General features: G+C 42.6%; 1 protein-coding gene across 3 annotated transcripts in view; it reads left to right on the plus strand.

The window, feature by feature from the left end:
* Positions 1 to 12556, plus strand: part of LOC128698532 (tectonin beta-propeller repeat-containing protein) — a 74006-nt gene that overhangs the window by 26289 nt on the left and 35161 nt on the right. For all 3 annotated transcript variants that reach the window (XM_053790798.2, XM_053790796.2, XM_053790797.2), the window contains exons 11-13: positions 2520 to 2685; positions 3196 to 3305; positions 9284 to 9423. In XM_053790798.2, coding sequence (XP_053646773.1) covers positions 2520 to 2685; positions 3196 to 3305; positions 9284 to 9423 — 416 coding nt within the window. The remainder of the gene's footprint in view (positions 1 to 2519; positions 2686 to 3195; positions 3306 to 9283; positions 9424 to 12556) is intronic.

The raw sequence follows: 12556 nt of genomic DNA on the forward strand, positions 1-12556 counted from the left end.
AGAGAGAGATATATATAGAGAGAGAGATATATATATATAGAGAGAGAGAGATATGTATAGAGAGAGAGAGAGAGAGATATGTATAGAGAGAGAGAGAGAGATGAGTCATTTACTCAGCATGATGGGGCAGGAAGGTTTCATCATGTTACTCAGAATGGTCCACAATTTGAAACTTAATTAAGAATCATTTATTTCTGGAATTTTCCATTTAATATTTTCGGTCTGTGGTAAACCATGAATAACTGAAACTGCAGAAACCAAATCCACAGATACAGAGGTTCTACTATATTACAACTAACTAAATAACAAAGATAAATTAAATATATAACTACTATTATATATGATAGTTATAATAAACAGTTTGATGTTGTGAACCATTGTAAGTGTTGCCAGATGTTCCAAAACAAATGGTAGTGAAAGGGTGTGCACCACACTGTAGTGAGCAAGCATGTGTACACCACACACTGTAGTGAGCAAGCATGTGTACACCACACATTGTAGTGAGCAAGCATGTGTACACCACACACTGTAGTGAGCAAGCATGTGTACACCACACATTGTAGTGAGCAAGCATGTGTACACCACACATTGTAGTGAGCAAGCATGTGTACACCACACATTGTAGTGAGCAAGCATGTGTACACCACACATTGTAGTGAGCAAGCATGTGTACACCACACATTGTAGTGAGCAAGCATGTGTACACCACACACTGTAGTGAGCAATCATGTGTGCACCACACACTGTAGTGAGCAAGTATGTGTACACCACACACTGTAGTGAGCAATCATGTGTGCACCACACACTGTAGTGAGCAAGCATGTGTACACCACACACTGTAGTGAGCATAGTGAGCACGTGTGCACCACACACTGTAGTGAGCATGTGTGCACCACACACTGTAGTGAGCATGTGTGCACCACACTGTAGTGAGCATGTGTGCACCACACTGTAGTGAGCATGTGTGCACCACACACTGTAGTGAGCATGTGTGCACCACACACTGTAGTGAGCATGTGTGCACCACACACTGTAGTGAGCATGTGTGCACCACACACTGTAGTGAGCATGTGTGCACCACACACTGTAGTGAGCATGTGTGCACCACACTGTAGTGAGCATGTGTGCACCACACACTGTAGTGAGCATGTGTGCACCACACACTGTAGTGAGCACATGTGCACCACACACTGTAGTGAGCACGTGTGCACCACACACTGTAGTGAGCACGTGTGCACCACACACTGTAGTGAGCATAGTGAGCACGTGTGCACCACACACTGTAGTGAGCATGTGTGCACCACACACTGTAGTGAGCATGTGTGCACCACACACTGTAGTGAGCATGTGTGCACCACACACTGTAGTGAGCATAGTGAGCACGTGTGCACCACACACTGTAGTGAGCAAGCATGTGTACACCACACACTGTAGTGAGCATAGTGAGCACATGTGCACCACACACTGTAGTGAGCATGTGTGCACCACACACTGTAGTGAGCATGTGTGCACCACACACTGTAGTGAGCATGTGTGCACCACACACTGTAGTGAGCATGTGTGCACCACACACTGTAGTGAGCATGTGTGCACCACACACTGTAGTGAGCACATGTGCACCACACACTGTAGTGAGCACATGTGCACCACACACTGTAGTGAGCACATGTGCACCACACACTGTAGTGAGCACATGTGCACCACACACTGTAGTGAGCACATGTGCACCACACACTGTAGTGAGCACGTGTGCACCACACACTGTAGTGAGCACGTGTGCACCACACACTGTAGTGAGCACGTGTGCACCACACACTGTAGTGAGCACGTGTGCACCACACACTGTAGTGAGCATGTGTGCACCACACACTGTAGTGAGCACGTGTGCACCACACACTGTAGTGAGCACGTGTGCACCACACACTGTAGTGAGCACGTGTGCACCACACACTGTAGTGAGCATGTGTGCACCACAGTGTGCACCACACACTGTAGTGAGCACGTGTGCACCACACACTGTAGTGAGCACGTGTGCACCACACACTGTAGTGAGCACGTGTGCACCACACACTGTAGTGAGCACGTGTGCACCACACACTGTAGTGAGCACGTGTGCACCACACACTGTAGTGAGCACGTGTGCACCACACACTGTAGTGAGCGTGTGTGCACCACACACTGTAGTGAGCGTGTGTGCACCACACACTGTAGTGAGCGCGTGTGCACCACACACTGTAGTGAGCATGTGTGCACCACAGTGTGCACCACACACTGTAGTGAGCACGTGTGCACCACACACTGTAGTGAGCACGTGTGCACCACACACTGTAGTGAGCACGTGTGCACCACACACTGTAGTGAGCACGTGTGCACCACACACTGTAGTGAGCACGTGTGCACCACAGTGTAGTAAGTCATACTATATACAGTAAGGGATAGGGATGTAGATAAGAAGGTTGGTAGGTAAACAAAGTTGAGATACCAGTACAAGCTGTCATCAGTCACCTTTACATTAACAGGAGGAAATTTCCTGCAGCACAATCCTTATGAGTGTCATGTGTGTGGAACCCACTGCTAGTCGATCTTTTGTTGCTATTTACCATCCCGACCATCCCCTCTGGCCCAAGACCCTCTCCTTCTCTGCCGAGACTGATGCCGAGGACTGGCTTAATCATTTATCAACTGGTAAGTGAATTAACTTATGATTAGTTCTGTTGAACTTATAGTAAGTTGAAAATATCACGAGTCAAATATGAATGATAGAATAAATAAGTATATAAATAACTACTGTCACTAAATAAGTAAATAAACAAATAATTACTGTAATTTTCAGGTTAGTGTGACTTGGCAATATAATAGCATTTCATGGTATATATTATAGCCTTGTAAAATGAAAGTCATGATGTTATGGCAATTATTTCAAAATTTAGAGAGGAAACATTGAAGGGTCTTTTGGCCTCTACTTGATAATGGTCTGGCTTAGGCAAGATTTTTCTGGCAACAGGACAACTTAGGGTCTTAGTCATATGATGACCTGCAGCTGGAGCTTTTGGTCATCTGACAGAGGTTTTTGCTAGCATGCTAGTCCACACATTTAAAAATTATAATTACATCCAGGACAGGCCTCAATGTCTTAAGTTCATCTTTAAATTGTGGGTTAATTTCATCTGTCTTATCTTGTAAATACAATTTCAGCTTGTAATCAGTTTCGTGGTTTGACTGACCAGCCATCATTCTACACAGTGTGGGGTGTGACCTCACAGGGAGATATATTTCTTCATGATTGTTCCACAACTGAAAAAGAAGTAAGTTTTATACTGCTAAAGACTACTAATCTATAAACTTGTATTGCTATATTCATCATAATATCTCCAGTGTTTTTTTTCCTCATGTATGTACAACACTATAGACCCAATATACAGGAGGCCCTCCATATTTGCGAGGGTTAGGGGATCAAGAACCTTGCGAATCTTGAAAATTCGCGAATGTTCGGTGCGCAAATATGATGCAGGGAAATATAATAGTACTGTACTGTAGCATTCGCGAATATTTTGATGTAGGGAAATATGATAATAGCATTTACTTGGCCTAACATGAGAACATCGTAGAATATTGTATAAACATGTTATGGTTTAATAAATAATGAACAAACAAAACACTCATCACTCACAAGGTTAGGCAGACGAACTCTGACGACTTGTGATGATGATGACGATGATGATGGTGGTGATAAAGTTAGCCATGCAGTTACTGATGACAGTTGAATGGAGGTGATTATATGGAGTGTAACTGCATGGTATGACGAGTCTATATATATATATATATATATATATATATATCTTCTTTCAACCCACCGGCCGTATCCCACTGAGGTGTGATGGCCTAAAAGGAAAAACAAAAGTTTTCCCTTTTAAATTTAGTAATATATACAGGAGAAGGAGTTACTAGCCCCTTGCTCCCGGCATTTTAGTCGCCTCTTACAACACGCATGGCTTACAGAGGAAGAATTCTGTTCCACTTCTCCATGGAGATAAGAGGAAATAAACAAGAACAAGAACTAGAAAGAAAATAGAAGAAAACCCAGAGGGGTGTGTATATATATGCTTGTTCATGCATGTGTTGTGTGACCTAAGTGTAAGTAGAAGTAGCAAGATGTATCTGAAATCTTGCATGCTTATGAGACAGAAAAAAGACACCAGCAATTCTACCATCATGTAGAACAATTACAGGCTTTCATTTTACACTCGCCTGGCAGGACGGTAGTGAGTGTAAAACGAAAGCCTGTAATTGTTTTACATGATGGTAGGATTGCTGGTGTCCATTTTTCTGTCTCAAACATGCAAGGTTTCTGGTATGTTTTGCTACTTCTACTTACACTTAGGTCACACTACACATACATGTACAAGCATATATATATATATACACACCCCTCTGGGTTTTCTTCTATTTTCTTACTAGTTCTTGTTCTTGTTTATTTCCTGTTAACTCCATGGGGAAGCGGATCAGAATTCTTCCTCCGTAAGCCAAGCGTGTTGTAAGAGGCGACTAAAATGCCAGGAGCAAGGGGCTAGTAACCCCTTCTGTATAAATTACTAAATTTAAAAAGAGAAACTTTGTTTTTCTTTTTGGGCCATCCTGCCTCAGTGGGATATGGCCGGTTTGTTGATAGAAGAAGAAGAATATATATACATACACTGTACATATATATACCCTGCCTCGGTGGGAGACAGCTGACTTGTTGAAAAAAAAAAAATGTATCACAGGTGGTAGGTTGCTAGACAGCAACCGCCCAGGGAGGTACTCCCGTCCTGCCAAGTGAGTGTAAAATGTAAGCCTGTAATTGTTTTACATGATGGTAGGATTGCTGGTGTCCTTTTTTCTGTCTCTTAAACATGCAAGATTTCAGGTATGTCTTGCTACTTCTGCTTACACTTAGGTCACACTACACATACATGTACAAGGGTGTGTGTACATACTCCTCTGGGTTTTCTTCTGTTTTCTTTCTAGTTCTTGTTTATTTCCTCTTATCTCCATGGGGAAGTGGAACAGAATTCCTCCTTCGTATGCCATGCGTGTCGTAAGAGCTGACTAAAATGCTGGGAGCAAGGGGCTAGTAACCCCTTCTCCTGTGTTTGCATCGCTATTTGCTGTGTTCGCATCGCTATTGGGCCGTGCGGACGTGCTGCGCAGTAGCTCCTGATTGAGTTGGCTTTTGCGCAGTGTTGACGTGTACTTAGCTCTGTGAAGACCTGTTTGCGCGCTCTCTACGAATTGAAGCAAGATGCCCTCCATCGAGCAACTTTACCAACAGCTTAAGGAAGAATTGAGGATGGCGAAGTTGGAGATTCGGCGACTGACCGAGGAAAACAAGAAGATTCGTAGTAGTCCTCCTGTTTTGAGTCCTCAGGTCAAGAAGGGAAACTGGTCAGTGGCTGGACAGCAGGGAACGAAGTTGACGATTAAGAAGACGAATGGAAAGGTAGAAACGATGAAGAAGAAAGAGACTGCCGTGGAAACTGTTGTGGAAACATCTAATACATTCTCAGTGCTACCCGACGAATGTGAGTCGACTACTGGGAACATCACGACGAACGACACCAAGGAAGGTAAGAATATTGTTGTTGTTGGGGATAGCCAAGTTAGGTATATGGATAGGGCATTCTGCTTGAAGGACAGGAGTAGGAGACAGAGTTTGCTTTCCTGGGGCTGGGATGGAGGATATTGTTAGCCGTCTGGATGACATCATGAGAGGTAATGGGAGCAATCCTATTATCTGTCTCAGTGCTGGAGGCAACGATGTTGGCAGACGTAGGAGTGAAGACCTGATTAGCAGGTATAGGTCAGCAATAGAAATAATTAGGAGTAAGGGTGGGAACCCTGTCATGTGGTATTTTGCCAAGGAGAGAGAGTTGGAAATGAATGGTTGTCCAGGGCAATTGGTGTCAATTGCTGGCTGGACAAATACTGTAAGGAAAATGCGGTAACATTCGTTGACAACTGGGACCTCTTCTATGGCAGAAATGACATGTATGCCAGGGATGGGGTTCACTTATCTAGGTCTGGGGTGGTAGCACTGGCAACTGCAGTGGAGGGAGCAGTTAGGACTTTAAACTAGGAATAGTTAGTGGTATGGGTTTTGGCAGGAAAACAGTGAAGTCCCAGTGTAGTAATATTACGAGTTCTAGGGGAACTAGTAATAAGCAGAACGAGGTAGATATTGAAAAGCCAGGGACTTTGGGTGATAAGGACAGTAATAGGTTTAGTAGAAAAACAGAAATGAGCAGGAAGGGTAAAGAGAAAGGAGAGTCTTTCAATGTTTATTATGCTAATTGCCGTAGTGCTAGGAATAAGATGAACGAGTTGAGATTAGTTGCTAGTACAGGTAACATTGATGTATTTGCCTTAACTGAGACGTGGTTTAATTCAAAAAGTCGGGACATGCCTGCGGAATGTCATATTCAGGGTTTTAAATTGTTCCAAGTAGATAGAAGTATCGGGAAGGGGGGTGGGGTGGCATTGTATGTCTGAGATCACTTGAACTGTTGCATAAAAACGGGTATTAAGTCTGAAGTAACACATACAGAGTCTGTTTGGATAGAATTTTCAGAGGGGCATGAAAAACTGATTTTAGGAGTGATATACCGTTCTGGAGCAGCAAGTGTCTCCCATTCGGTGATGGCACTGGCATAGCTAGGGTCTTCTATTCCTGCTGAGTCACTGAGGGTGTCAGGAAGAATTTGTCTTATCAACTCGTTTGATGCAATGGAAGAAGATAGGAAAGCTGGTAGAGCAATCTGGGAGGATCTGCGTACTCCTAGCCCTCCAAGCCTGACCGGAAGTGAGGCTTGCAACCACTGTCCATCGTCAAGGGAAAGATTCAATACACTCTCTAGCATGGCCTTCAGGAGAGAGTCATATTCCTTGAGTTTTGGACTGCTGAAGGCTGGGGAGCATCTCAGAAAATAGGTAAGTTTTGGGATTGACAGGCACCTGGTGAGTAGGTAGAAGGCATCGTGTGTGTCAATGTCTTTCATCCTGCTTTCCATCGTCCGGAGGTCTGAGACTTTTTTTCCTAGGATCAGATCGATGGCATTGGACCCAAGAGGAGCACCGAGGAGAGTGCTATTGGCTGGATCAATGGCTCGTGCTCCTGGTAAAACGGCACTAATATTCTGGATCATCTGTTGATTGGTAGAAACTATTTCACATTTGGTGGGGTTTAAAGAAAGGCCCAGGCTTTCTCCCATGTCTTTAATTTTTCTGATGTCCTCCAGGAGAGATTCTGTTGTGCCAGCTAGGGTACCGTCGTCCAGGAACCAGATATTGAGCTCGCTGGAGAGTGCCTCCGTGACTTCCTTGATGACCAAACAAAATAGAAAGGGGACGAGAGGGTCCCCCTGTTGCACGCCCTCACACGAGTCGATTTCATGGTCCCCAAACAATAGTTTGGAAGTCACTATAACACGATTCTATGAAGGGATAAAGGGAAGGGAAGTTTCTATAAACTGCTTGGAGAGCAGCATCCCTTCTAACTGAGTTGAAAGCATTGGCAAAGTCCAATTTGACCAAGGCTTTTTCATAGGACATGTTTTTGATATATACTCGTACTGCGTGGGCAGCTGCTTCACAGCCCTGTTGAACGCCGAAACCGAGCTGAGTTGGTTTCAGCATTGCAGCAGCCTCTTGACTCACCCTTCTTACTGCAGCATTGGCGACTAGGCACCGAAGGGTGTTACCCACTGCAATGGGCCTGATTCCGCCATCCTTTTTCCGGAGGGCACACAATGAGGCACCAAAGAAAAAGGGTCTGATGGCCTCTGGGACACCACCAGCCAGGCACAGATTGGAAAATTTGGTGAGTTCAGACAGCAGCCTCTCTGAAACCTCACCAAGTGCTGGATTGAGTATTTGTTTTAAGTGTTGAGGCCTTAAACCGGTGAAACCTCCTGCTGAGCCCTGTGGAAATGACATAGCAGCTTTATACACATCAGCATCCTGTAAGGTTAGATGTTCTTCGCCTGCTGCAATGTCAGGGAGGTCAATGTTGGTACTGGGAGCCCTGGGTGGATGTTTGTCCTTCAGAGCTTGCGCCGTGCTGACGTCCTTGGGAGCGATGGTATCCTCACTGGTTATAAGTCTCAAAGCTCCAATAGTATTACTCTCTTCTATTTTTTTGCTAATTTGGGCTCTGATTTTTGAGGTGTCGGGTGTCCTGTTGTTGGCATTTGACCGGCGGGTGTTTGTCGCCCTAGGGGGGAGACGGACGAGGTTGTCATCCCTTGGGAATGCATTTATTGTCCTAATAACATGTGTTGCTAGTGACTTGTCCCTCCTTGGTGGGACAGCCAAACAGGCATTGCCAAAAAGCAGCAAGTTGTGCCAGGATCTGTTGTTTGAAGGAGCATATATACAGTGGACCCCCGGTTAACGAACTTTTTTCATTCCAGTAGTATGTTCAGGTGCCAGTACTGACCGAATTTTTTCCCATAAGGAATATTGTGAAGTAGATTAGTCCATTTCAGACCCCCAAACATACACGTACAAACGCACTTACATAAATACACTTACATAATTGGTCGCATTTGGAGGTGATCGTTAAGCGGGGGTCCACTGTATATAATTATGTATATATATAATATATATATAATTATATATATATATATATTTTTTTCAACATATACATACATACAGTGGACCCTCGCCTAACAAACGCATTGCATAACGTTAAATTCGCCTAACGATACATTTTAATGCTAACATTTTTCCTCGGCTAACGCTAAAAAACTCGCCTAACGATATTCGTTCATGGGTACCAATTAATATCGTTAGGTGAGGGTCCACTGTACATATATATATCTGAATCTTTCCATGTACAAAAACTATATTAAAGCAGCTAGCCAAGAGCGGAAAAATATTTGTTGCGTATTATATCTGACTGCTTCCCATTGCCCAGGCACTGATAAATTACACACAATAAGTAAAGAATTAGCACTTTTTCAATTTTGGGAAGCATTTTGCTGCTCCTCTTAGGCTTTGAAGAATTGTCACCACACTACTTTTGTGCTTTAAGGCCATTATTAAGGAAAATTAAGGGTTATTTTTGGGCCACAGTAAACCATGGATAACTGAAGCTGAATCCACAAATACGGAGGTTCTACTGTACTTGTATTCCCATTGTGTTAATGCTGTAGTATCAGATGTACTTTGGCTCTTGCAGCTGTCTCAGATCACTCACCTGTAATACTGATCTCATTGTGATGATGGGTTCATTATTCACTGGCAGCTGCGTGCTGAGTCTGTGGCTGCGCATCAACGGTTGCCAGTGGGGACAGGAGCTACACCAATTACTCTACTCTTGAACCGAGGATTCCGACCTGGCTGTTTTGTCTCAATTTCAGGCAAAATTCACTGCAATGCTGATCAGTAAGGCACTTTTTATTTCTTCTAACTCATGACTGTCTATGAAATGTTTTTGCAAGCAATTGAATGCTAAATATTTTTTATGTAATTTCTTAAAGGGTATAACTTCTCGTAGAAGTGAAGAGGAGACAGATGCGAGTGTGGGGGAGGTGCATGAAGCATTTGGTAGAATGAAAGGGGGTAAAGCAGCTGGAACTGATGGAATTATGACAGAAATGATAAAAGCAGGAGGACATATAGTTTTGGAGTTGTTGGTACTTTTGTTCAATAAATGTATGAAAGAGGGGAAGATACCTAGGGATTGGTGGAGTGTATGTATAGTTCCTTTATATAAAGGGAAGGGGGACGAAATAGAGGGTAAAAAAATATAAGGGAAAAAGTTTCATGAGTATACCAGATAGTGTATGGTAGGGTTATTATTGAAAGAATTAGAGGTAAGACAGAGAGCAGGATCACTGATCAACAAGGCTTTAGAATGGGTAGGGGCTGTATAGACCAAGTGTTTACATTGAAGCATATCAGTGAGCAGTATTTAGATAAAGGTAGGGAAGTTTTCATTGCATTTATGGATTTAGAAAAGGTATATGATAGGATAGATAGAGGACCAATGTGGCAGATGTTGTAAGTGTATGGAATAGGTAGTAAGTCACTAAATGCTGTAAAGAGTTAGGGTATGTAGGAGAGTGGGAAATTATTTTCCAGTAAAAGTAGTCCTTAGACAGGGGCGTGTAATGTCACCATGGTTGTTTAACATATTTATAGATGGGATTGTAAAAGAAATAAATGCTAGGTGTGTTGAGGAGAGGGGTGAGATTAAATTATGGGGAATCAAATACAAAATGGGAGTTAACACAGTTACTTTCTGAAAACATAAACACATATGCAGTTTAATGTGATCCTTTAATGACAACGTTTCGCCCACACAGTGGGCTTTTTCAAGTCACACACAGATCTACCTGGGGTGGAAGGTACGGGAGTATTTATAGTCAGGTTCAGAATATTGAGGTCAGGTGGAGAATGCTGCATCTGATGATCTACCAGGTGGGGTTATAGAGTCTTGGGTAGCTTGGCAGGGGTATTGGACAAGTTGTGAGTAGACCTTCTGCAACTTGTCCAATACCCCTGCCAAGCTACCCAAGACTCTATAACCCCACCCGGTAGATCATCAGATGCAGCATTCTCCACCTGACCACTACATTCTGAACCTGGCTATAAATACTCCCGTACCTTCCACCCCAGGTAGATCTGTGTGTGACTTGAAAAAGCCCACTGTGTGGGCGAAACGTTGCCATTAACCCTTTCAGGGTCCAAGGCCCAAATCTGGAGTCCCGCACCAGTGTCCAAGATATTTCAAAAAAAAAAATTTGTTATTTTTTCTTATGAAATCGTAGAGAATCTTTTTGTGAAGGTAATAAAACAAAAAGTACGAAAATTGGTGGAAAATTGACGAAATTATGCTCTCGCGAATTTTGATGTGTCAGCGATATTTACGAATCGGCGATTTTGCCGACTTTGACTCCCATTTTAGGCCAATTACATTATTCCAGTCAACCAAATTCTTAGCTATTTCACTAGTATTACTTCTATTCTATCGATTGAGCACAAGAAATCGCCAAGTCAACTGTTTCAACTACAAAATAAAGTGATCGGAAATTGTTAATTTGGCCAATTTAACACAAAGTTCAAAATATTCCAATTTCAAAATAGGGTCCAGAATGAACAATGTAGGCATTCCTGGCACTAAACTAACATTTCCTCTGTTCATTAGTTATGTTTTGAGGCTTTACAAATAAATTCCATTTTGATTTTTTATTCACATAATGAATTTTTATTCACACCAAAAAATAGAAGATTTACTGTTATGCAATACTGTAATAATTGTATAAATATCATCACCATATTTGTGAATGTATATTAGACCCACCAGCTGATGTGTATTAGACGTGTGAGGTAGTTTGTTTACTCTTGAATATCGGCAAAAATTTAACATTTCCGCTACTTTGAGCTCAGTTTCAAGCCATTTCCAATGCTAAAACCAATCAAAATCATCTCTATTTCTGTAATATGTCTTCCATTCTATCAAATGAGACCAAGAAATCGCAAATACAACTATAAAAAACATACGAAAAAACACTGCAAAGTTGCTGTTTTAATCGAAAAATCATGATTTCATTTTTTTTCTCTCATTATGCACAGTGTGCTGCAGGATCTGTTTTATGTGGTGCACACATACCACATAGATGTATTCTCTCATATCTAGGCCCAAATGTACCACTCACAGTTTATCAGAGTGAGCTGAGCTCATGGCGTAGATCTACGGTTTGGACCCTGAACGTAAAGCCGTAGATCTACGGGACGGACCCTGAAAGGGTTAAAGGATCACATTAAACTGCATATGTGTTTGTTTCCATTGTGTCTGTATTTTATACCATTTATTTTCACAGTTACTTTCTGCTGATGATACCGTGGTTTTGGGAGATTCTATAGAGAAGTTGCAAGGGTTAGTGGATGAGTTTGGGAGGGTGTGTAAAGAAAGTTGAAAGTGAACATAGATAAGAGTAAAATGATGAGGGGTATCAAACAAGCTAGGTAAAGAAAAACTGGATATCAGATTGGAGGGAGGGAGTATGGAAGAAGTGAATGTGTTCATATACTTGGGAATAGACTTGTCAGCAGGTGGGTTTATGAGGGATGAGGTAAACCATAGACTTTATGAAGGAAAAAAGGGTGGGTAGTGCATTGAGGTATCTATGGAATCAAAGAATGTTATCCATGGAGGCAAAGAAGGGAATGTATGAGAATATAGTGGTACCAATACTCTTAAATGGGTGTGAGGCATGGGTTGTAAATGCTGCAGCAAGGAGACGGCTGGAGGCAGTGGAGATGTCATGTCTAAGGGCAATGTGTGGTGTAAATGTTATGCAGAGAATTCATTGTGCGGAAATTAGAAGGAGGTGTGGGGTTACTAAAAGTATTAGTCAGAGGGCTGAAGAGGGGTTGTTGAGGTGGTTTGGCCATTTAGAGTGAATGGAACAAAGTACAATGACTTGGAGAGCATATAAATCTGTAGGGAAAGGAAGGTGGAGTAGGGGTCGTCCTCGAAAAGGTTGGAGGGAGGGGTTAAGGAGGTTTAGTG

Source organism: Cherax quadricarinatus, chromosome 88 (assembly GCF_038502225.1).
Source record: "Cherax quadricarinatus isolate ZL_2023a chromosome 88, ASM3850222v1, whole genome shotgun sequence".
Taxonomy (NCBI): domain Eukaryota; kingdom Metazoa; phylum Arthropoda; class Malacostraca; order Decapoda; family Parastacidae; genus Cherax; species Cherax quadricarinatus.